The sequence below is a fragment of the Mauremys mutica genome, chromosome 11, assembly GCF_020497125.1.
Source record: "Mauremys mutica isolate MM-2020 ecotype Southern chromosome 11, ASM2049712v1, whole genome shotgun sequence".
Classification (NCBI taxonomy): Eukaryota; Metazoa; Chordata; order Testudines; family Geoemydidae; genus Mauremys; species Mauremys mutica.
The window spans coordinates 39,233,381-39,259,531 of record NC_059082.1 but is presented as its reverse complement, the minus strand read 5'-3'; the positions used below and the strand labels follow the sequence as shown (position 1 = coordinate 39,259,531).

The 26,151-nt window shown below is 50.6% G+C and overlaps 1 protein-coding gene across 1 annotated transcript; it reads right to left on the bottom strand.

The window, feature by feature from the left end:
* Positions 1-1,709: 1,709 nt before the first annotated feature.
* LOC123344434 (zona pellucida sperm-binding protein 3-like) lies at positions 1,710-25,826 on the bottom strand. Its single transcript, XM_044980651.1, has 3 exons — positions 25,647-25,826; positions 1,931-2,049; positions 1,710-1,840 (listed from the first exon to the last, which is right to left on the bottom strand). The coding sequence occupies exons 1-3, from the start codon at positions 25,659-25,661 to the stop codon at positions 1,732-1,734; spliced, it is 243 nt and encodes an 80-aa protein (XP_044836586.1). The 5' UTR covers positions 25,662-25,826; the 3' UTR covers positions 1,710-1,731.
* Positions 25,827-26,151: the final 325 nt, after the last annotated feature.

Sequence of the window (26,151 nt, the reverse complement as noted above, 5' to 3'; positions counted from 1 at the left end):
GTGAGAAAAAACAAACTACCGGCTGCCTGGGAAGGCCCTTTCAAGGTTGTCAAGCAACTAAATGAGGTAAATTATGTGGTGGAACTGTCTAACCGGGCACACCGCCACCGGGTGTACTGTGTTAATATGATGAAGCCATATTATGATAGGGGGAATGTGGTGTTAGCAGTGTGCGGACATTGGGAGGAGCAGGGAGATGACTCGTTAGTAGATCTATTCCCTGAGACAGGAACTGGCTCCTCCCTGGAAACAATTCCCCTCTCTGATCAGTTAACCCCTGTCCAGCAAGCTGAGATCAGAGGGGTGCTGCATCTGTATCAACAACTGTTTTCCAACCAGCCGTGACTCACTAATCTGACTGTTCCCCAGGTGCAGACGGAATCGCACCTGCCTATAAGATGCTCCTCCTTCTGAGTCACAGGAAAAACTGGTCAAGACTTGGAAAGAGAGGTCAATGACATGCTGGCTTTGGGGGTGATCCAGCCATCTTCCAGCCCTTGGGCCTCGCCTGGGGTGCTGGTCCTCAAAAAGGATGGGTCGATCCAGTTCTGTGTGGACTATCGGAAGCTTAATGCCATCACTGTAGCTGAAGCTTACCCCATGCCCAGGCCTGGCGAGTTTATAGAGAAGCTGGGGGGAACTTGCTACCTTACCACTATGGATCTTACAAAGGACTACTGGCAAGTGCCACTGGATGCAGATGCCCGGCTGAAATCAGCCTTTATCACCCCTCTGGGGCTCTATGAGTTCCTGACCCTGCTTTTCGGCCTCAAGGGGGCGCCAGCTACCTTCCAGCACCCGGTGGATCAGCTGCTGAGGGGGATGGAGAGTTTTGCTGTGGTGTACATTGATGACATCTGTGTCTTTAGCCAGACCTGGGAGGATCATGTGTCCCAGGTTAAACAAGTGCTGGACCGACTCCAGGAGGCTGGGCTGACCATAAAAGCTGAGAAGTGCAAGGTGGGGATGGCCAAAGTATCTTACCTCAGCCACCGGGTGGGGAGCGGCTGCCTAAAGCCAGAACCAGCCAAGGTGGAGATGATCAGAGACTGGCCCGCTCCCCAGACCAAAAAGCAGGTCCAGGCCTTTATTGGGATGGCAGGGTACACTCATAACGTCACAGGTCCTACTCCAGCTACTCACATGTTGCCTGCTTTGTTGAAGGAACCAGCCCTGTTCAGGGAATCTGGGGCTTGCTCAGCTGCAGTGACTTTCAGGTGACAAGTGATCTAGATCTGAGGGGAAGTGGGAAGAGGGGTTAGGACATCCCCGGGGACACTAACACCTGCTTAGCCTGGAGACCTGACTGGAGCAGAAATCTGGGAGCTGACCAAGTTTCTGGCATCTCATGCAAACCTGAACATGTCCACCATGAACTGCAGTGTGTCCTGCCTGGGCCTGGGGAATATGAAGTGCTGAGGTGGTGTCATCTGATCTCCCATCCACCAGGCATCTACATACAAGAACCAAGGGGCAGTAAGAGTCCCTGATCAGTCTTACCCATTGAAGTCAATGACAGCATAGCGGGGAGAGGAGTCCCTGTCTGGGGTCAGGGTGGCCACAAAGAGCCTCAGAGCCACATGGTTCCCAGTGCTGACATCAGCTTGGATATGCATGACCTCCCCCAGCTGGAACCCATTGGAGGGTCTCTCAGAACTCCAGTCATCTGCAAGGCAAGCTCACAGTGAGCAGGACAGACAGGCAGGCAAGGCTTGGTTCCCCTGAAGGCATCTACCCATTCATCAGGTGCAGTGAGAAACTCAGCCTCTCCTCAGCAGACAGGGTGGAGCTGAAGGGAACCCAGGTTGGCTTGATGGCTTTACTGCTCACATTGTCCTTCTTGTGAGAGGAGCAAATCTCAGTCACTGAGCCAGATCCTACAACAGGGACTGAATGGAAGGGAGGGGACCTGAACATCTCAGACACTCACCTGGGATAGTGACACTCAATAGGAATCACAGCTGGATTGGTTCTCAGGATCACTGGGTTGCTGGCAGGGGTGGGGTTATAATTCAGGCTTGTGCTGTAAACCAGGGAATCTGGGGTCATCTGGGAAGAACCAGACGTGGAAAGGTTAACACTAGCATACAGGGCATTTGAAAAGCCATTGACATGAGCCCAAGAACAAGCCTGAGCCAGATGGAAACAAGAGTTCAAGTCTTCCAACAAGTGCCCAGTCAACTGGGAACTGTCTTTGGAAGGGCTGGACCCTGGAAACAGGGGATTGCAGAGCTCAGTCTGCCAGAGCAGCCATAGGAATACGAGAGTCACAGCAGAGCCATTTTACACAGCTCTACTCACTAGTTTCCTCTGTGCACATTGTGAAGGAATATCAGACAGTAAAACCCCTTCAAGTATAACCTGTTGACTGCTTGCAACATACCAGGGTGCAATCCAGAGCAGTGGGAAGCTGTGTCACCCCTTGCCCTGTAACCAGCCACTAGCATGCAGGTCACCACCAGATGTTTTTGTGTAACTGCAGCCTGGGTGTCACATCTTGGCTCTCACCAGCCTGGTTCTACTGCAGGGGGACCCTAACACACTCCCAGTCCTGGACGTCCCCCAGAAATGTATGTACACACACCCTGCTGGAGGTTGGAAGAATTCCGCTTTGCAGATATGGTTTCCCGTCCTCTCTGGTAAGTATTTTTTTTAAACTGTATTTGTGTCTTTGGCCTTTTATTTTACTTCGATTTAAAAAATTGCCCATTAAAGTTGCTTATGTCATATTCCATTGGTTCTTTATTCCATCACTTCAATATTGGCTGAAGCTCATAGACAGGCTTCAGGCAGAGTCTGCTTCACTTTATAACGTAATACCTAGTTTATTTGAACTACATAAAAAGGGGAGGGGAGTTTAAAAAAAACCTTATTTTTGCTTCATAGTGTTTCATACTTTTTTGTTTCATTAATTGCACAAGCATTCACTGCATCATTGAAAGGCATTTCAGTGTTGCCTTTGAAAACTATTTAATACAAAGATAGTAATCAAATCAAATCTACACTATTGTTATATTATTTTGTTTTATGCTTAAAAGTTTATTTTTATTTTTTTCCAGTGTATATTGGAACCTGTACCACTGCAGCAGAGGAATTTTTTTTAAAAAGAAAGGCCCCTGACAATAAAAATTGTGACAATGAAGAGCCATCCTTGAAAATGAACTGTGTAAATGCCTCCTTAAGTAACATTGTCCTGCAGTCAACACAACAAAACAGACTGGATAATGTTCATGGGTGGCGCGTAATGGAGGCTTGGGGAGGCAGGGCTCAGAGCTCCTCCGGGCAGCTGGGGCTCGAGGCTCTTCTGGCCACAGTGGGGGGCTCGGGGCTCCTCCAGTCCCAGCAGGCAAGAGCTGGGGGACAGAGCCTCAGGCAGAAGAGGCGGGGCAGGGAGCTAGCATCCCTGACTGGGAGGTTCACGCGCCACTCATGATAATGATCCTTGGGCCAGTACATCAGTGGCCACCAACTACACCTCTAAGACAGGGCCGGCTCCAGACCCCAGCGCGCCAAGCGCGCGCTTGGGGCGGCATTTTGTCGGCAGGGCGGCAGGCGACTCCGGCAGACCTTCCGCACTCATGCCTGCGGGAGGTGCACCGGAGCCGCGGGACCAGAGGACCTCCCGCAGGCATGACTGCGGATGCTCCACCGGAGCCGCAGACCAGCGAACCCACCGCAGCTGCGGGACGTCCACTGGAGCCACGGGACCAGCGGACCCTCCGCAGTCATGCGTGCAGGAGGTCCGCTGGTCCCGCGGCTCCAGTGCACCTCCCGCAGGCATGACTGCTTGGGGCGGCCAAATTCCTAGAGCCGCCCCTGCTCTAAGAATGTCCTTCGTGCTCTGACCTCACCAGCGGGGGTAGAAGGTTGTGTTAAACAGAGTTTTACCTATTCATGACAGGAAAAACAACATCTCCACAGCCATAGATATTTCACTGCACAAAGAGGAACAACCAGTACAGCCTAAGATGGATTTATATCCTTCTGCAAATGGCGTTTCAAGTGTGGTTGGATTTCTTTGTACCCCTTCATTGAAAGCCCAGTTGTAGAGGATTCTGTTTTTAGCTTTCCATGCCATCACTTTGCTAGTCAAAACACAATCGGAGCAGGAGAACAATTCAACAACAGAACATTCACTGAGCATGGCTTTAAGAAATGGAATTTTTTTCATCATGTGTTAAAACTCAGTTGCTGGCATAAGTCAGCTTTCATTTCAGGGCAAGACTACTTGAAAATGAGGGTCAGCAGTTCAAAAAGTGTTGCAGATCAACTTGTTTCCAGTCAACAGGCTGTCATAGCTGAAAAGCGCCAGTATATTGAAAGAGTCTTAAAGGTCTTCATGCTGTGTGCAAGGCAGGGTATTGCTTTTCAGGGGCATGATGAGATGCATGCCTCTAGCAATCAAGGCCATTTTATTGAAATTCTTTAGTTGGTTGCTTTCAATCAGCCCAGTCTTTTGAATTGACAAAGAAGCAGATATGGATACTATACCTCTCACCAGCACCAGAATGATTTAATCCATTCTGCTACAGAAGCCCTGAGAGAAAGCATTGTTGAAGAGGTCAGGCAAGCCAAGTATTTTCTGTCCTTGCTGATGAAACTAAAGATGCATCAAAAAAAGAACAGCTGTGTCTTCTTTTATGCTACTATCCAAAAGGAATCATTCAGAAAAGAGCTCCAAGCTGCTTTCACATGGACAAATCTAAATGCTGAATCTGCTTCACAACTGATTATTGAAGAACTACAGCATTTGAAGCTTTTCGTTAATTACACTGTTGCCCAGGGTTATGGTGGAGCTTCTGTGCTGATGGGCACTTAACAGGAGTACAAGCTCAAATTCAGGAACGGATAACACATACCATTTATGTGCACTGCCAGGCTTAATCTTGTCATTGCAGACACATGTTCCAGCATTGCACAGTGTCAGGAAGTCTTTGCATTTCCTCAAGAATTGTACATCTTCTTTAGCTTACTGCACTAACTGCTTGTGACCCAAAGAGGGAACATTTTCTTGATGATGAGAAACTGAAAATAATTGCAGATCATTATGGGTCAACAGGCACTGATTTTGGCCTTCTGGATGCAGAAGTCGAAGTTGCCAAGAAGCACATTTCACCCAAAAAATTGACTTAAATTTCCAAATTCTGCAGTGTTCTCCGTGACTTACCAAGGGGTTCCCAGTTTTTGCTGTGTATCGTAGATATTGTGTTGAGCCTTCCAGTTTCTACAGCATCAAATGAGAGGCACTTCTCTGAATTCAAGAGAGTGAAGGACTATGTAAGATCCACAATGGGAGAGGGTGCTTAGGTGACTTGGTAATTTTAGCCTGTGAACGTGAAGCTTCAAAACACCCAGATATCAACAAAGTCATTGACAATTTTGCCAAGATGAGACCATGGCGTTATCCATTGTTTTAGATCATACCTGGAGTGGTTGGTTGGTTGTTTAAATAATTTGTTTCCCTTTAAACATTCCTGGAACAAATTAACTGTCTCATTTGGAACATAAGACATTTTAAAAACCAACAACAATTGCAGGGGTGAGCAGATTTTATTCATCTCTACTAAAGATAGTGCACAGAGTATCAAACTTGTGTTTCTCATATAAGACTCCCAAACTGGTACCTCAAGGTTTAGGAGTGGGAATATCTTGCTGTATTAGCTCCTGATTGTTCTAAATTTATATATAAACTTAAAATATAGCTTTATTTGGTGTTTGTTTAGGTTTCTTTCTTTATATAGAAATCAGATACAGTGCTCCTGCCAGCTAATTTCTAAGTTATTATCTGAAAAAAAAAACCCAAGCCCCAAAACCTAGAGTTTTCAGGTGCCTAAGTAGCCCCTGGAATCACAGTTAAAGTTGCCCCCACCCACCAAAATCTGAAATGGCGCTTCATCCCTGGAACAGGGAAATAGGACCAATGGGAATCAGTCCCCTGTTGGTCAGTTCATCAGCTGCAGTTTGGGAAATTCCTGCCCTGTTTTGGTCAATGGAAGGCTAAGGGTGGGCTCAACCACAAAGGGACCCAGGCTCCCTAATCCCAGATTTAGGCCTGTAAATCCTGGGTTTGGCTCCACTGTGATCCACAAACCACACAGTGAACTCTGTAGGTGCCTAAATTCACTCAGCACCTATGTTTTTACAGTATAAAGCTTCCTAGGTGCCCATGTTTCAGCCTCTGGGCACGTGCACAGACACCTAGAGGAAGGCACTATCTCCCCCCTAAGCCCCAGATGAAATCATGAACTGGGGGAAGTTAGGTGTTCCACTGCCTAAATTGCATGTGGGGCCCAATCCAATAGGTGTGTTTAGAGGCTGCTTATCAGCTAAGGCCCCATTCACAATTCCAGCGTGACCCTGGCAGACCAGGTGCCAATTCATGCCAAGGCCCAGGCCTCATTGCACACTGACAAATGCAGAACTGGAAACCAGTCTGGCTCCCCTGTGGGTTACGATAGTTAAAATAGATACTAGAGTTATAAGAATGTGTTTAGATTTTATGAAATGCTTGTAGGATGCTGCCTGTATTAATCTTACCTATAATATCTGTACCCCACGTTATAAGGTAGTGTTCAATGCTCATGCTGTAACTATAAAAATGTTTGCTAAGATTGTAAATCCCCCACAGCCAGGGAAGAAGCATTACCGCGTGTGAAATACTTGTTCACCACAAGAGGCGTTACCTCTTCCCCAGCAAGACAAAGACTTGCTTCCCCGCCCCAGCCCTGAAGAGGGTACAGTGCACAAGCCTTCATCCCATCACAGTTTGAATGCTGGGCGAAGGGTGTGACATTGCATTATAATGCTGCATAGAAATATGCTTGTGAATGTAAATATGACATAACTGGAATATGTTTTATGCTAGATATGCCATGTAACATGTCTTTGCAAAGATTATGTTCTACTGCCTGTATTCATCCTATTCGTATGCATGTATCATTTTTATATCTGAAGTTATGAGCATTGGCTCTATGCTTGTATTTAAAGTGTTTGCTGTAGAAAGCACCTAAGGCAGATTTGGTCAACATAGTGTGAAGGGGTTATTCAAGTAAATGGAAGTACTTGGCTAACAATGGACCTTGATAGACACCAATCCACATCTGAGCTTTCCTGGAAACATTCGGGCTAACATGTGGGAAATGGCTTGGCCTGTAGAGAACTGAAGTCATGCATGGACATGTGACTTGCCCATGTGACTCCAAAACTCCATCTTGTAGCTGTGATTCCACACAGGGGGAGAGCGGGGTTCCAACCAAAAGAGAGACTATATAAGCCCCTGGAAATCCCTCCATTTTGTCTTCAGATGACTCAAGAGATGGCCTCTCCACCCCCAAGAGATGTCTGAAAGAAACTGAAACAAAGGACAGTAGCTACAGGGGTGTGAGTGATTGCTGGACCCAGACTAGGAGGAAGCCTAGTCTGTAAAAGAAGCATATTGGAGCATCTCTGAGGATGAGATTTACCTGCATTTAGTTTCTTACTATATCAGGCTTAGACTTGGGTGTTTTATTTTATTTTGCTTGGTAATTTACTTTGTTCTATCTGCCATTGCTTGGAACCACTTAAATCCTACTATTTATATTTAATAAAATCACTTTTTACTTATTAATTAACCCAGGGCAAGCAATTAATTCCTGGGGGAGCAAACCACTGTGCATATCTCTCTGTCAGTGTTATAGAGGGTGAACACTTTATGAGTTTGCCCTGTATAAGCTTTATACAGAGTAAAATGAATTTACTTGGGGTTTGGATCCCATTGGGAACTGGGTATCTGGGTGTTGGAGACAGGAACACTTCTTAAGCTGTTTTCAGTTATGCCTGCAGCTTTTGCGGGGATGTAGTCCAGATCTGGGTCTGTGTTTGTAGCAGGCTAGCATGTCTGGAACAACCAGGCAGGGTACTGAAGTTCCAAGCTGGCAGGGAAAACAGGCTCAGAGGTAGTCACAGCACATCAGGTGGCAGTCCCAAGGGGGTTTCTGTGACCCAACCCATCGCAAAGGGCATAAAAATGCCCGTTAAGGAGAACTTATTATTCCTTTGCTGCTTGATCTCTCAGGGGCGTGTTTTTTTAAGCATAAGCAAGGAGTCCCCAGGTGTTTTGCCTGGGTTACCCTAAAGGACATACAGAGTCTGCTTATTATAGAAGTTGCCACTACCTTGTGCGACCTGACTGTAACTCATTTGTGTGTGTTTACCTGCTTTAACCTTGTAAATAACACATAACAAATGACCCAAGGAGTTGGGGGTTAGTTAGCCCCTTCCCTGTCCCTAGCTACAAGCAACACACAACTGTTAGCCCCTCCCCACCCCCATTCCATCCCCTTCCCCCAAGTCTGGAATAACAGAGACTTGGTGGGATGACTCACATGATTGGAGTACTGGCATGGATGGATGGATATAAACTGTTCAGGAAGGATAGACAGGGCAGAAAAGGTGGGGTAGTTGCGTTGTATGTAAGAGAGCAGTATGACTGCTCAGAGCTCCAGTATGAAACTGCAGAAAAACCTGAGAGTCTCTGGATTAAATTTAGAAGTATGAACAACAAGGGTAATGTCGTGGTGGGAGTCTGCTACAGACCACCAGACCAGGGGGATGAGGTGGACGAGGCTTTCTTCCAGCAACTAAAAGAAGTTGCTAGATCACAGGCCCTGGTTCTCATGGGTGACTTTAATCACCCCGATATCTGCTGGGAGAGCAATACAGCAGTGCACAGACAATCCAGGAAGTTTCTGGAAAGTGTAGGGGACAATTTCCTGGTGCAAGTGCAGGAGGAACCAACTAGGGGAAAAGCTCTTCTTGACCTGCTGCTCACAAACAGGGAAGAAATAGTAGAGGAAGCAATAGTGGATGGGAACCTGGGAGGCAGTGACCATGAGATGGTCGAATTCAGGATCCTGACACAAGGAAGAAAGGAGAGCAGTAGAACAGAGACCCTGGACTTCAGAAAAGCAGACTTCGACTCCCTCAGGGAACTGATGGGCAAGATCCCCTGGGAGAATAACATGACAGGGAAAAGAGTCAAGGAAAGCTGGCTGTATTTTAAAGAATCCTTATTGAGGTTGCAGGAACAAACCATCCCGATGTGTAGGAAGAAAAGTAAATATGGCAGGCGACCAGCTTGGCTTAACAGTGAAATCCTTGCTCGTCTTAAACACAAAAAAACAGCTTACAAGAAGTGGAAGATTGGACAAATAACCAGGGAGGAGTATAAAAGTATTGCTCAGGCATGCAGGAGTGAAATTAGGAAGGCCAAATCACACTTGGAGTTGCAGCTAGCCGGAGATGTTAGGAGTAACAAGAAGGGTTTCTTTAGGTATGTTAGCAACAAGAAGAAAGTCAAGGAAAGTGTGGGCCCCTTGCTGAATGAGGGAGGGAACCTAGTGACAGAGGATGTGGAGAAAGCTAGTGTACTCAATGCTTTTTTTGCCTCTGTCTTCACAGACAAGGTCAGCTCCCAGACAGCTGCACTCTGCAGCACAGTATGGGGAGGAGGTGACCAGCTCTCTGTGGAGAAAGAAGTAGTTCGGGACTATTTAGAAAAGCCGGACGAGCACAAGTCCATGGGGCCAGATGCGCTGCATCCGAGGGTGCTAAAGGAGTTGGCCGATGAGATTGCAGAGCCACTGGCCATTATCTTTGAAAAATCATGGCGATCGGGGGAGGTCCCGGATGACTGGAAAAAAGCTAATATAGTGCCCATCTTTAAAAAAGGGAAGAAGGAAGATCCAGGGAACTACAGGCCAGTCAGTCTCACCTCAGTCCCTGGAAAAATCATGGAACAGGTCCTCAAGGAATCAATTCTGAACCACTTAAAGGAGGGGAAAGTGATCAGGAACAGTCAGCATGGATTCACCAAGGGCAAGTCATGCCTGACTAACCTAATTGCCTTCTATGATGAGATAACCAGCTCTGTGGATGAGGGGAAAGCAGTGGATGTACTATTTCTGGACTTTAGCAAAGCTTTTGATACAGTCTCCCACAGTATTCTTGCCAGCAAGTTAAAGAAGTCTGGGCTGGATGAATGGACGGTAAGGTGGATAGAAAACTGGCTAGATGGTCGGGCTCAACGGGTAGTGATCAATGGTTCCATGTCTAGTTGGCAGCCGGTATCAAGTGGAGTGCCCCAAGGGTCGGTGCTGGGGCCGTTTTTGTTCAATATCTTCATTAACGATCTGGAGGATGGTGTGGACTGCACCCTTAGCAAGTTTGCAGATGACACTAAACTGGGAGGAGTGGTTGATACGCTGGAGGGTAGGGAGAGGATACAGAGGGACCTAGACAAATTAGAGGATTGGGCCAAAAGAAATCTGATGAGGTTCAACAACGACAAGTGCAGAGTCCTGCACTTAGGACGGAAGAATCCCATGCACTGCTACAGACTAGGGACCGAATGGCTGGGCAGCAGTTCTGCAGAAAAGAACCTAGGGGTTACGGTGGACGAAAAGCTGAATATGAGTCAACAGTGTGCCCTTGTTGCCAAGAAGGCTAATGGCATTTCGGGTTGTATAAGTAGGGGCATTTCCAGCAGATTGAGGGACGTGATCATTCCCCTCTATTCAGCACTGGTGAGGCCTCATCTGGAGTACTGTGTCCAGTTTTGGGCCCCACACTACAAGAAGGATGTGGATAAATTGGAGATAGTCCAGCAGAGGGCAACAAAAATGATTAGGGGGCTGGAGCACATGACTTATGAGGAGAGGCTGAGGGAACTGGGATTGTTTAGCCTGCAGAAGAGAAGAATGAGGGGGGATTTGATAGCTGCTTTCAACTACCTGAAAGGGGGTTCCAAAGAGGATGGATCTAGACTGTTCTCAGTGGTAGAAGATGACAGAACAAGGAGTAATGGTCTCAAGTTGCAGAGGGGGAGGTTTAGGTTGGACATTAGGAAAAACTTTTTCACTAGTAGGGTGGTGAAGAAATGGAATGGGTTACCTAGGGAGGTGGTGGAATCTCCTTCCTTACAGGTTTTTAAGGTCAGGCTTGACAAAGCCCTGGCTGGGATGATTTAGTTGGGTTTGGTCCTGCTTTGAGCAGGGGGTTGGACTAGATGACCTCCTGAGGTCCCTTCCAACCCTGAGATTCTATGATTCTAAGTCCCCACCCCTGCCCCACCTCTTCTCCTGAGCACGTCCCATCCCTGGTCATTCCCCCCTCCCTCCTGGAAAGTCCTACGCACCACCAAACAGCTGTTTGGCGTCAGGAAGCTCTGGGAGGTAGGCGGAGGAGCGGGGACGTGACGTGCTCAGGGGAGGAGGAGGAGGTGGGGCAAGAGGAGCTTGGCTGCCGGTGAGTCCAGAGCACCCACTAATTTTTCCCCATGGTGCTCCAGCCGCAGAGCACCCACAGAGTCAGCGCCTATGACCACGGGGAGATACTGGGGTGATTGGGATAAGGCCCCTTGGTTGTATGAATGAGCAGGCTGTGGAATCTGCAATCCCCCAATCCTAAATTATTTTCATTTGTGTTTTCCCAGGGTCAGAGCCACCCACCCTGCCAACGCACTTGGTCAGTGTGACCCCCTCCTCCTCAGTGCTATGGGACCTCCCCCATTCCTGTCACCAGCCGCTGGAAAAGCCGAGTGCAATAGCTGAGTGAGTAGCTTCTACCTCTGCTGCTGGCCTGAGAGCTGGGGGTTGGGCCGCTCCCCTGGGGCTTCTGCAGGGAACCAGAGATAAGGGTTACCCAGTGGCAACTGGGCTAGCCAAGCCATTGTGGTCCAAAACTCCCTTTCCCCAGACAGCCTGGGCAGCGGGTGGGATTGCAGGTGAGGGGGTGCCCAGCCTTACCCACACTCTGGTTCCAAGGAGAGGGAGATGCTCCCCCAGCTACAGCCTTTTGTGGCGGGACATCAGATTCAGCCTGCTCATGCTGAACTGAAGCACCAGGAGCCTCCCTCTGGGCAGGGGAGAGAGGAGGTCCCAAAGGGGTGGGTGACGGAAGGGACACACCGCATCCCCCATCCCCCGAGGACCAGCTGAAATATTTGTCTCTCTCCTAGGAACCTGCCCAAACATTCCCAGGGCTCAACCCTGAACCAGAATATTTTCTGGCTTCCAAGACACTGGGTGGGAAACACCCCACTTCCAAGCCTGCACCCACTGAGCCAATCCCCGCCCAGGTAGCCCCGGAGACACAGCGGCAGTCAAGCAAGGCTCCTACCTGAAACATTCGGGCCCTGGAAGCAGTTTCCAGTGTTGGCTGAAGAGTTCTCAGACCTGGCCTCTGGTTGGAGAGAAAAGACCCAGACCTGACGCCTGGGGGATGGGCCCCCAGATCAGTGTCTGCTGAGAGCTCCCCATGCCACGTGCTAATGGGGCCTGGGCACAGACACCAGAAGGGAAAACCCAGAGGTCAGCTCTGGCACATCCCAGCCAGGGCCCCCCACGCCCACTAAGACACACATCATGGGGCCCCCACTCCCTGCTGATGGGTTCACCAAGTTCCCAGCCCCCACCCACCTCATCCCCAGTCCCTGCTACAGAGACTGCCCCATTCTCACCCCTCCCCACCCCATCATACCCAGCTCCCAAAGCTCCAGCCCCAACATCGCAGTCAAGGGCTAAAGCCAGAAGCGGCTCCTACCTGGGCCCCTGAGGGGCCAAATCACCGGATCCCGCTGCTCCTTCTGGTGGGCAAGGAGGAAACCTCTGGCTGGGGACAACACCAGGGATGGGCCAAGCCACACGGCTAGAAGGGGGCAGACCCCCCCATCACCCCTGCATCCCAGACCCTACTCCATCCCCCATCCCAGCTGATTGTGTGGGGCTCCAGTGGGGCTATAGGGATGCACAGACATGAAGGTGGTCGAGTTCATGGCATTTAAAGTGCCAGACTCCTGGCCACCCTTATGCGTAGCCATGCTAAGGCCCTCCTCAGTGATCCTTGCTTAGCCCAGCACAGTTCTTCAGTAGCAACAGGGCCCTCCATATAGGTTCTTGGTCAATATGGTGCATTAATGGACAAATCCTCAGCCCGGGGCCGAGCCTGAGTAGCTGGCCCAGGCAGTGGGAAGCCGGGCAGGGGGGACGAATCCCCTCTCCATCCCCCATGCCATGGGATGGCTACAGTCTCTGCTGTCAGGGGAGGGGTGGGGGGAGGAGAACAGAGGATGCCACGCAGCAAGAAATGGGTCCTCCAACTCCACCTCCATCTTGCCTCCTTCCCTGTCCTCACCCACTTTGTGTCCCGGCACACCTGGACCTGATCCAGAACTGAGCTCTGCGTGGTGCCAGGGCACTCAGTCCTCCTGCAGAACTTGGCCTTCCCTCCCTTCGTGCAGCAGAACCCCGCCGCTTCCCCCATGGCCCTGCCCATTGCTGGGGCAGTGAGGGCACCATTCTGCCCTAGATGCCTGCAGTACTGTGCTTCCCTCCCCAGCACGGCCTGTTGTGGAGAGACCTCCCTTTGCAATGCTTCCTTGCTGCCGGGACCCTTTCAAGAGCTGCTCCTGTGACTGCAGCAGGGCCCAGCGGCTTTGAGATACTTCACCTCACTTCCCCCACCCACCTGCCTGGCCTGGGAACAATGGGCGGAAGGGAGAGCTACAGCATCCCAACAACAACCTCCCAAAGGGAAGCGAGAACACTGCCATCCAGACAGAAAAGAGAAACACTCCTCACCTCGCCTCCCAGTGAGCTAAAGCCAGACTCCTCTCTGGGTCGGTGAGGGCTCGACCCCGGGAGACAACCTGATCCAGTTGCTCCCTCCTATGCTGGACAGATTATCCAATGTAGATCCTGCCCAGGTGACCACAGACCCTGCCCTGAGGCCCCAGGAACTATCAACAGTCCCCCCACTGCTGAGGGCTCTGATGCCGTACAGTGCCCAGATTGCAGGAAGAAAACCCCAGAACTCCCCCCCTGCATCTCCCCACTCCTAAGGCAGGTCAGGACTGAGATGCCTGGGCAGAACTGGGATCATGGGGGGGGGACAGGGAGGGGGAAGGCTGTGGGTCAGGACTGATGGGCATCAGGCCTGCATCTCTTCTGGCTAAAGCACCAGGAAGCACTCCAGCTCTGTATTAAAGTGCATTAGCACCGGGCAAGGTCACCCAGCCCCTGCCCACGCCATGCCTAGCCCTCCATTATTCCCTCTCCTTGGGGAGAAGAAAAGCCAGGTAGCAACATGTGTGAGAGGAGGGGGAGGGGGAGCCAGTGGTGAATGCACAGCTGCAGGGGCCCCTCGTCCCCCTCCACCAGCTGCTGATTCACTGCCTGGCACCTCTGCTCAGCCTCAGCTTCTGAACTCGGGGAGGATGCACCATGAAAAACAAACATTCTAAAGAGAGCAGAAGAGGAAGCTCCTTTTTGCAACTTGCACTCCTGGCTAAAACATCTGGCAGATGGATGTCCTAGATGAGGCGTGCACTGGGTGATGTGCCACGGGAAGGAAGGCTGAAGGCTGGAAAAAACCCTCCCTTGTTCCTCTCTCACCCTGGGAGCATTGTCATTCCCAGCTTCCCACTGCAAGGAATGGGGCTGATATCTGGAGGTGGGACTTGTCCTCAGTTGACAGCATCATCCTTTCAATGCGCCTCCATAGCGATTCAGGGCCGGTGGAAGCATTTTGCTCAGAGAGGAGAAAGGCTCGTGATCCACGTTATTGCTGTCTGTATCGTTTCATTATGAAGCTGGAAGAGGTTTGTCTGCAAGAAAGGCGGGGCCAGCGGGGAAGAGACACCATCTGTGGGTAACGTTCCTTTCTGTAGCATCCATCTAATCTTGCAGGGCCTTGTCAGAAAATGTCCTACTCAGAGTCAGCCTCGACAAGCACGTCAGCAGAATCCGGACCTACCACCCTGTGCTGTCGGCATGGCAGAGCCAAAGGGCGAAACGGGGGAAGACCTTGTTGGTTTTTGCCTAAGAGATAGCGCCAGAACCCCTGCATGACCCAGTGGAGAGCGCTTTTCCCTCAGAGCCAATGCCCCGCTGCTGAATTAGCAGGCGCTGTGCTGCTGGAGTCACTGTATTTCAGATTAAATGAAAAAGCAAGGTCCTATCTGCTAGTGCCTGTCACCAATCCCCCCAGTCTGCAGGCTGTCAGTCTCACGTTATTGTTTGTATTGCTGGAGGGCCTGGGAGCCCTAGCTCCGAAAGGACCCCATTGTGCTAGGGGCTGTACAAACACAGAACAAAGATGCTCCCGCCCCCCAAAGAGCTAACCACCTCCAACTTGGGTAGCAAGGTTCCACCTCCCTAATTTCCCTCTGCAGAGGCAGCTGGAGACAATCATTTTCTCCCCTTCTGTCCTAAACTGCTGCGCAACAGTGCTGTGTTTTAGTACAGACTTGAGTGGAATCCTCCGGTAGGCATGGCCAGCTCTGTATCACTCCCTTCCAGCCCACCACAGAGGGGGCACAGCAAAGGAGGTTGTGGCCAGTGTATCCTTGCACTTCAGCCATCCGGCTCATAGCGTGGTCTCACAGGGGCTATTTCAGCCAGGCCTGAGAATCACCCATCTTAGGGCCCTTCCACCCCCTTTGCACACTGCACCAATGCCAGGTGGCCGGTCCTGAGGATCTGGCCCAAGTTGCAAGTCAATAGAGACTCAGGTCCATCGTCTCCATATTTGGTGCCTCTTTGGCTTCCTCCCACTGCTCCCCACCAATGGTCCCTTGACCGTCACAATGTCTTTGCACACTGACAGTGTATGCACTGATCCTCACTGGGGGGGTCCCTAAATCTCTCTGGTTCTAGGGCCCCACACCCCCCCTAATCAAATGCTGGTTCCAATCCAGACTGAAGGGGTGAAATACAAAAAGGAAATTGAGCTGCCCCTGCTTTCTGTTCTGCTAATATCGCCCCTGCAAGGAGCTTGGAGAGGAAGCTGGTGGTTACACCGACTGCGCACGACACTCGGATGCTCAGCTCACAGGAACTTGTGTCGGGGTCCCTTGCTGAAGTGAGCTTAGTGGCATGGGGTGAGGTTTTGTCTCCTTGCAAAGTCACCCGCCCACACCTGCCTGTTGGACTTGCATGTATTAGATCTGTTTGCTCCATCCGACAAGATGTGGTAGTAACTTTGATGGAAACACTAGCGTAGACGCGGCTCTGGCATCTTTGCCATGCTGGTGTCTCGCTTAGCTCAGAGCAGGTCTGCACGATGCAGTGCCTAGTGCCACAGTCTGCACCAGAGATCGTGCAATTGCTACCACTGGTGGAGGTGAACCTCGGGCAGCACTGATGAGAAAAGGCCTTCAGTGGCCAAATCCCACTCAGTTACCCAGGTGTAATAATAGCACTCATCTACACACAGATAGCACTTAATGGGCCAGATCCTGCGCTGGCATACACTGGCATATCTCCAATACCTTAAATGGAGCAATGCTGATTTACACCAGCCAAGGGTTTGGCCCTACGTGTTCAAAGCATTTATTCCCGGGACAATTCCTCCCAGTACCCCCGTGAGGCAGGCGCCAATGACGTCTGCAGAGTCGCTCCAGATTTGTGCCGACGTAGCTCAGAGTAGCAGCTGGCACAGCCGCTGCAAAGCGCGGAGCTCAGCAGCTTTGTCTGGCTGTACAAAACAAAACCCTTCTGTTTTCCTAACCACTTCATCTTTCATGCTGCCGTTTTAGCTCTGTCTGGTTCATGGTCCTGCCACCCTGTGCTCTGGTTGGTTTTCTGGGGTTGGCTGTGAGCCAGCCTGTGTGGGTGGTTTGAGAAGTGAGTAGGCCTGACCCAAACACCACCAAGCTTTGCAGGGGCTTGATATTCAGATCTCAGATTACTGCCACAGGCCTATCTCTTCTCAGTCATAGACACGGCTGACTGGAAGGAGCCTTGAGAGGTCAGCTAGGCCAGTTCCCTGCAGTCAAGGTGGTGCTCATGATTTGCTAGCCATCTGTCTGATCCATGTAGGGTGACCAGATGCCCCGATTTTATAGGGACAGTCCCAATTTTTGGGTCTTTTTCTTATGTAGGCTCCTATTACCCCCCACCCCCGTCCCGATTTTTCACACTTGCTGTCTGGTCACCCTAGCTCCAGATACCCCAACCCCAACCTACATCTAGTAACCACCTGAGGCCCCTGCTCCCCAGATCAGAACAGCAGCATTTCAGCACCCCACTCCACAGGTATAAATGACAGCACAAGAAGGGATGAAGAAAAAGCGTCTTCCACAGACACAACTGGAGCTTAGCCCAGGTTTGCCCTGATTCTCACCTGCACTAACAAAATATATTTCTCTGCAGCCAATGAGCCAAATTCAGCTCCCACTTCTTCAGAGTGATGATAACATAGTAGTCAGGCCTGTAGATTTGCCGGAGATAGAATTTTGGGTTTTGTTTGCCCATTTGACTTTTGACATTTGTCTATTCTTACCAATATGTGTGAACAAAGACACACTGTGTTACATCTGCCCACAAGCAGACAGGGTGAAAAGAGATAGAGCTTTTGTGTTACTGGGTATGGGTATACGAGCGTACACTTGAAGACTACCTCAACTCCTATCTCAAGACAAGGCCAGTCAGGAGGGGCAAGGAGGATGGGGGTGGGAGGAAGGCATAAGAAACAACAACAAGCCAGAGAAAAGGTATCCCTGCCCGGTACATACCCTCACTCCCTACCCCTCCCGTGGGATACAAAAGAGATGGTACCGAAGGCCCCAGACTCAAGACCCTCCAAAACAGAATATGACCATAAATTGTAAGGGGTGGGGCTAGGGGTGTGCACTGCAGGTATATTTGGGCCTGCTAAGGAGGAGGAAAGGGGAAAAGGCTCTGTAGCATACAGAGCTGTGGATATGCTTTCTTGGATTAATCCCAATAAATATCGCATTGCCTGCACTTCGGACATCTGGTCTTCCACTTTCTGGCTGCGTGACAAAACCAGGGGAAGGGCGAAGGGAAAGCCCTTGACACTGCTTATTCTGGCGTAACCCCACTGACTTCTGTAGGAGCTGCACCTGCTCTGCTGCCGGCATGAGCGAAAACATCCAGTCCCATTTCAGGCAAAGCTTCCATACTATTTCCACATTGATACTTGGTGACAAGCTCCAGGCAAGATGGGAAATTGCTTCTTGCTAGTTTGTAGCTTGACACTGGGGCAGACAACCCCTCATCCAAGTCCTAACCCACCTGCGTGACCTACAGCAGCTGAGACTGGAATCAGGGCTCTGCTGGGTGAACCAAAACGGGGCCTCCTCCTGCTTGAGCCAAACTCATCTGAGCTGGAAGCAACTCCAAGCTGCATGCAGCGTGGGAGGAGAATGAGCATGGGAGTGCTGGTAAAGCCAATGTGGGTGACTGTAGTTGGTAGCCAACTGGTGGAGCAGCATTGAAAACCAAACAAACATGGGGAATGAATTCCTCTCTGCTCAGCCCGGAAGGGGGATCTTTCCAGGCTGGAGCAGGAGCACAGACACACTGGCAGAACACTGAGGGAATCCCAAGGTGAAAGAGTTCCCAGCTCATTGCAGAGGATTGTCTTGAAATTTACACCAGGAATTTAACAAGCAGCTTGTGTTTAGCTGCAAGCTCTGGGGCTTGAGCTCCTTATCACCCTGGGATCCCCATGTGACAGGAACTCAGGCTAAATTAAACGGGCCCCCTCGTGCCCTGGCAGCTCAATCCCAGCACAGAGCAAGTTGCACAAGCAGTTGTGTGGTTAGCAATCAATTGCATCTGCAAGCCCCCACAAATCTGCAGCCGTATCAGCATTGCTCTGCAGCGAGCCAGGCAGGGGAGAATGAAGGTCACGGCTTCCCCAAATAGAACAATCTGCTCAGATCAAACCAAGGAGCTAAGGGGCCAGATTCACCAGCATACTCCAGCTTTTTGCACCACTCCAGTGACACCAGGTCTTAAATTCTCCCGGAGTATTTCCCGGAGCCCTGGGGCTTCTGCCCCGTGGGGGAGGGGAAGAGCTCCAGGGCTCCCACAGGTTTGAAAATATTTTCCGGCGCTCTGCTCCAGACTGCTCCAGTGGAATTTAAGCCCTGAGTGACAGAAAGCAGCTAGGGGGGTGGGTCTGGTTTGGGCGGGCAGTTAGCACCATCGTCTGGGGAGGGGTCCGGTATGGGCAGGGATGGGCAGTTGGTGCTGTCATCGGGGGCGGGGGGGAGGTTGTCTCCTTTAAGTTATGCCCAGGGTAGAATCAGCCTCTAGCTGCCCTGGAAATTGGGAGAGTGTTGGTGCCATTAGGCATATCCCTAGATAATTCAGGAGGGTAGAAAACCACAGTATTAATGAAGCTTTTCTGTACCAGGCCTGAAATGGACCAAAGTTATTTTATGCTTGTCTAGAGTCCCTCCATATTAAACTCTGGTTGAATTCCCAAGTTAGAAGTGAGAATGGAATGTGTAACTGCTTCTTATCAGTACAACACGGACAGCAGGAGATAGTAAAAAGAGGCCCCTTTTTACTACTTGTGTTTAGTTTAGAAAGAGGGGAGACAAGGTAATAAATCCAGGAGTAAACCAAGGTAACAGCCTTGAAAAGTTACGAGATAAATTGTTTGCTGTCAAGTATGATTTAACCTGTTTGACGTAATTGTTAACTATACACTGTATGTACTATATAGAAGGGGGGAGGAGACTAGTGGGGGGTAATGAGGATGCCTTGTTGAAATCATGTATAAGAAGAGACACACAGCTTGTATCTGTGTGCAGGATTTGAGGTTGTAATATCTCCCTGGCACCTTACTTGAGCTCAAATAAACTTTTTCTGCATTCTCCACCCTGGTGTGATAATTAGTGCGACGCACACCGGGCAACGAACCACTGTTTGCTGCCTCAGGCCTTTTGGGCCGGCAACAAGAGCATAAAAGTAGTTTAAATCCACCTCTGGCTCCTTTGCTGTGTCAGGCAGAGCTCTGGTACTGCTCACAAGCTATTCCATGCTATCATACCCAGCCCCCATGCAGAGGCATAGGGGGTAGAGGACAACTCCTTGTGCCTGCTTCTCCACCTTGCATCCACTGCAAGGCAAAGCGCAGCCTGGCCCCAAATGTATAAAGCACTGAAAGGGTTAATGAGCCACACTCAGCTACTACGGGACAACCAGCACGAGAGTTTTATCGGAAAGATTATCCGGTGGAGACGGCCCTGCCAGGAGCCGGTGGTGAGACGGGGGCGTTGCTCCAAAACTGTCATGGTTCTGGGGCTGTCGTTCAGCCCCTCTTTCCCACTGTGACTCATGTGTAGTCCAGTAGCACAGAAACGCCCCCCACCCCCAACTGCTCCATTCAAGCTGAACAGGTCCAGCCCCCAGTCCTAGCCAAGCCAAGTGGGCACCTCAGAAGGGGGCCGGGGGTATTTCCAGAGCTATTCTTGTCTCCGAGGGTGGATACGATGGTTTCACTTCCTCCCCAAATGCACTCAGGTGTCAACTCTGCTCCCCTCCTCAGCCAGCCTGGGGATTCACACCTTCACACATCACCTCCCAAGCAAAACGCCACACTTCCTGTTCCAGCTGACTCACTGCCCATGTCATTCTGACTCAATAAGATAACCAGAACAGAAACCACATGCCCATACCATCCTGTCTGTCTGTCTGTCCCTGCCCAGATCAGTCACGGCCTGATCCTTGGGAGCAGCTTCTCCACCTGTACAGATCAGGTCATTCCTGGAGGCACGTCTTCCCCTGCTGAGCGACAGCTATCCTCTAGCTCTCTCGGCCCTGTTAGAGCTGCCTCCAGGGCAGAGGGATGTGAAACTCAATCAGTGCTGAACTGATGACGGAAGTTCAAGCGGAACTTCACTTCTAGGTGAGAGACCTATTCCTGAAGCTTAAGAAGCATCTCAGCTGTGTTGACTCCATGCCTGAAATGGGGAAGCCTCCATTCTGATAGCAATCTATAGCTGGGGAGAAAGGTGCATGAGTGTATGAACAGGCAGCTACCTAGGAGATCATGGGGGGATGGGGGAGTAGATCTCTATATACTAGAGACAGGCCAAGCCCTGGGCCACGTTACACCACCGACATACTGTCCCTTGCCCTTTAACGCTGGTGCTTTGGATGGAACGGAGATCGGAGTCACACTTGTTTGGTTCCCCTGCTGCATGGCACCACATGCTCCATCAGAAACACATGGCCTGAGATGGCTGCACTTGGTCAACGAGAAGGACCAATGGAACCCAGGAAATGCTTTGAGATTAGAATCAGACACCACGACTGAGAACAAAATACAGAATGGAAAGCGCTGTGGACGTAGCTGGCATATTCCCTTGAAACCAGGTTCTCTATAGTGACCCCATCCACCCACGGCTTCTTTCTAACGCCTCTCCCCCGATGACATGTTTTCCTGCTAATACAGCCAGTGGTGCTGGAACAGTTTTTGGAGTGAGGGTGCTAAAATGCACCCCTCTTACCCCTGTCCGTGCCCCTCACTGCCCCCTAGAGCTGGGGCCGGGAGCAGGGTCATGGCTCCGGGAGGGGGGACGGAGGCTGGGGCCACAGCTAGGGGTGGGTGCAGAGCCCAGGCATGGGGCTGGTGGCTGGGACCCCAGCAGAGCCCCCAAGCGCAGGGCCGGCAGCCGGTTGGGCCCCAGGCCTGCAGCAGAGCCCCCAGGCAGCAGGAACCCCTGGCTGGCAGGGGTGCAGAGCCAGCAGCTGGGACCCCAGGTGCAAACCTGGGGGTGCTGCAGCACCCCCTGCATCCATACTTCCCATGCCTCTGGATACAGCAGCTCCTTCCTCCCAGCGCTCTCCCCATCCCATCGCACCCCCGGCTCCAGAAACAGGAATGGGTCTGGATTCACTAGTGCCCAAAGGAATGCAGGAGTCCCATTGGGCCATAGGGAGTGGAAAGAACCATCAACACACCATGTTGAATAACAGAGCCTGCAGCCAGTGAGCTGAGACAATGATTCTGCTGTTTCAACAGCTAATAACCCATAGGGAGGAGAGATCATGCAGGGTTCACACTGAGATCAGGGCAGCAGCCGTTGATTACAAAGCCATTCAGGAAATGACTCTTTCAGGAGAAATCCTGTTCTAGTGGGAGCAGGAATAAAAAGAAAATTATCCTGAAAGAGAACCTGGTAATGATAAATATAAAGCACGTTTCCCCAGCCAGCCATCTCTTGCCTTATGTTTTCCCTCCCTATAAAGTTATGGATTGTTACAGTGCCAGTCCTTTACTATTTATTAGTGAGCCAACCAAGAGGGCCCCAGTTACGCTAGGTGCCGTATAAACACCAAGTAGCACATAGTCCGTGCCCCAAAGAGCTTACAGTGTAAACTAACAAACTGGACAAAGGGCTGGGGAAAGGGAGAGAGAACTGGCTGATCAGCTGGCAGGTTAGCCTCCGTTACACACCAGCTCGGGAAAGCTGAGCGCAACGGTCGCTGAGAGAATGAAGTGAACTTTGCCCGGACGTCGTGAGCAGAATTGAAATAGGGCTCACGCGCTGGCCAGCCTTGCACACCTGCCAAAGCTCACACACACTCCCGAGGAGACTCCCTCCCATAACGGAAGGATAATTAAGACTCTCCCCACTGCAGGGTAGGATTTTTGCAACCTATGCTTCAGTGACACATTTAGGGTACATCTACACTGTGACAAAAGACCCACGGCACGGCTGTGGCTGGCCCGGCCTCAGGCTGCAGGACGTTCAGCCTGGTCTCTAAAACCCCATGAGCGGGGTAGGTCTCAGAGCCCTTGCTCCAGCCTGAGCATCTACAATGCAATTTGTAGCCCCTCAGCCCAAACACTGTGAGCCCAAGTCAGCTGAGCCGGGCTCTGAGCCTGGCTGCCGTGGGTTTAGCATCGCAGTGTAGACGTACCTTTAAAATCTCCCCCAGGATTTTAGGAAACCTCCTTCAACCTGACAGTCACCATTTTACCAGCTTGGATCACATACGCAGGAAACCCTTGCGTGGCGAGCCAACAAGAGGCCTTGACACCCCATTAAATCCCACTTAAACCAGAGTTTAAATGATGCATGGGCCAAGTCCGATCCCCCTGCACAGGAGAGAATTTCACCCCCTGTGCTTGATTATGGGGGACATGGTCATAATCAATGTGAAATATGCTAAGAGTCTAGTAATATCCATGGGCCCCAGGCAACGTCCTGTACGGAGATCATTATTCCTATGAGAATGAAAAAGTATCAGGCACAGAGTCTGACTGATGGGCAGAGTGGGTCACTTAGTACATCCAGGGCGTGAAGTCCTTCTGCATTAGCCAATCCCTTTCCTCCTCTCTCCCAAAACCACACACCTCCTCAGCTGTATTGTAAACAGAGATAGGCCACACCCATCTCCCTGGTTCAGAGCCAGTGGTGCAGCCTGAGCCATTCCCATACTGTGAATAATGAAGGATGATTCACGGGGTGAAACTTGAGCTCCTACACTCAGTGGGAAGTTGCTCTGTAGAGGAAGGTTTTAACCATGGAATTAGTGAAACACCCAGCAGAACGTGGGATCCTCGGGACAGCTCCAAACCACATCTGCCCTAGAAGAATCACTTCCCATCACATCAGTGCCCCCACCCCGCCCCGCCAATCAGTTTCACTATGATTTCTATCAAATGTGCAATTGTGTCTCTAATTCATCCATGTAATTATCCAGGCTGCACATGCAACCTGGGTCCCTGCACACACGATTGCATGGACATGACACAGGCCAGCTGGGAGAGTGACAGCAGTCGTGGTGATAGGAGACTTGCCATGCAGACTGGTAACTGCACTGGTGCAGCGTCAGGCTCTCACCTCAGTGTGTGGTTAGACCTGTAAACATTTTCACACACCCAACTGCAGGCACGCACGCTCGCTCTTCTGCAATCCCACTGTCAGTTACTGGATTACCTGCTCCTCTGGTCTCAGAGCACCCAGCTCAGGTGCTCAGTCTCAATGGGTTATAATCACCAGCCTGACAGCTGTCTCTCTCCACAGCCTATTGATAGTATCTGATCCTGTTAGGCACCAAGCAGATACATCACATTTTGGGATGCAGATCAACATATGCAATTAATAAAAAGAGCTAGGACCATATTTCATCACACCTGCCTTCAAGGCTTATATGGTTAAAACGTGAATGGAGTAAAGGGGGGAGGTAGGTTATGCCATTCCAAACAGTCTGACTAACCTTGATAGTAAAAACGGAGAACTAGAAGAGAAAAGAGAAGACACACAAACAGGGACGAAAGAACAATAACAAGGGGAAAGAAGGAAGTTGATTCTTAAAAGAAAATATTTGCGTGTGCGATGTAGGAAGAGACCTCCCAGCCAACTCAGAGCTCATCTCATTTATAGTAAGTGACTCCCGTTCCCAGGAACGAGCGTCTGTCTGCTTTCCGACCCAGCAGGCCTCTGACTCCTACACTCAGAGGAGGACATGGGAACAAGCACTTTGCACTGGGTGGGGCATTCTGGCCACTATGAGCCAGGGGCAGAGGTGTATCAAAGGGAATCTAAGCTATTGTCATTTACACCTCCTTCATGCCCTCCCTGCCCCCCCCCCAAGCCATTAGGTGGTAGCTTTTGGGGGGCTGGCACCATCTTTCTGGTGGTGGTTGTACACCAACAAACACAATAATAATAATTATTAGTAGTAGCCCACAAAGCTCTTCTTGAAAATCATCACTATAGCTGATTATGTCACTCCCCAAAGCAGCATGTGCGATATCACTGTAAAGTAGCAGGCCCAGTCTTCAGCCGCAACCCCAGCACAGCACAGAGAAAGAAACATGGAACAACCGAAAAACACTGGTTCTGTTCCCAGACTGGGCTGCGACCCTTACTTAGCCTTTCAGGTTGCAGCGGCGGCTGCTGCTGCTTCAACCCCTGGCAAATCCAGTCTCATCCCTCTCCTAGTCTACTGCCAGGGCCCTAATTTATATTCCCTAGCTGGGACCCATCACTTCAGCCCCACTCACTTGATGCAGGCCAGCTGGGTCCCACAATTCCAAATATCTGTCTGTCAGGCTCTTCCCCAGAACAGGGCAGGCTGCTCCCCAGCCCCATTGGCTCCTCAAGGGGCAGACAGCCCTTTTACAACTGCCAATAGCACCTCCATGCTGGCATAACTAACTGCATCTGCCCTAGGAGGGCTTGGATTGTATAGCGCTCCTGGTAAAACTTCCCTACTGTATGAGACTATCTCCAAAGCAACTTACTCAGCTCCCCTCCCAGCAGAAGACAATGATCCTAACACTGAGGGCTTGTCTACATGGGGAAATTGATGAGAATAGCTGCTGCAGAATAAGTGTGTACACCCAAGGAGTGATTCCACAATAGCTATTGTGCTTTAAATCCTCGACCCACCTCATTCCAGAATAACTTCCCCACATGGACAAGCCTGATGACGCACTTCTCATGTTCAAAGTCCTTTACAGACAATACCTAATTGACATTTACAATGGCTCTTTGGCATAAAGAAGCATGGTTTTTCCCACTTAGAAATGGTGAAATTGAGGCACCAAGCAGTGAATTGAATTGCCCAAAGGCCACAGAAGAAGGTCGTGCCAGAGCTGCAGTTATACATCTAGACTCATCGACCACACCTGTAATCAAACCGGACGTGCAAAGTCTGTGTGCTGTTCCACACCCTCAAGCCCTCGTTCACCCTGTGACATCCAGGAAACAGTGAAACCTTCGCTCTCCTGCCTTGCCTTGATTCCCAGAGAGAGGCTTTGACTCGGATCGCATCATCCAGCATTCCCGGCTGTGTCACAGACAGTATCAGCCACAGAGACATACATACCAGAGTAGCCTGCATACTCGACACCCTCAGTCATCAGGAAAGTGTCCAGCCACAGATGCGATACTCCAGGGAGCCTTACTGAGCAGGATGGGGATGGAGTCATGCTGGCTCATAACTCCGGTCACCCCATATTTAGCTGTATCCCAGGATCACCTGTGTTGTCAGCCTCCTTCCTGTCCATCACTCATGCCAGCAATGCTGAACCTGGAAAGGGAGGTCACAGGAAACATTGTGCAAGTTATAAGCGAGACCTCGTGCATTTCCCAGCTCCTATCTCCTATGCCATGTGCCGCTCTGTCCCCAGGGGCAGGAACTTATCCCTTCTTGCATGGTTTGTAATAGCCATAGCAACGGCTGTGTTCAAAGCTGGGCTGTTTGTCAGGGCTCTGCGGAGGTTCTTATCTGGTCCACATCACCTAAGCACATAGGCACCGACTCCCTGGGGGCTCTGGGTCTGGAGCACCCATGGGAAAAAAATAGTGGGAGCTCAGAAGCCACCAGCCAC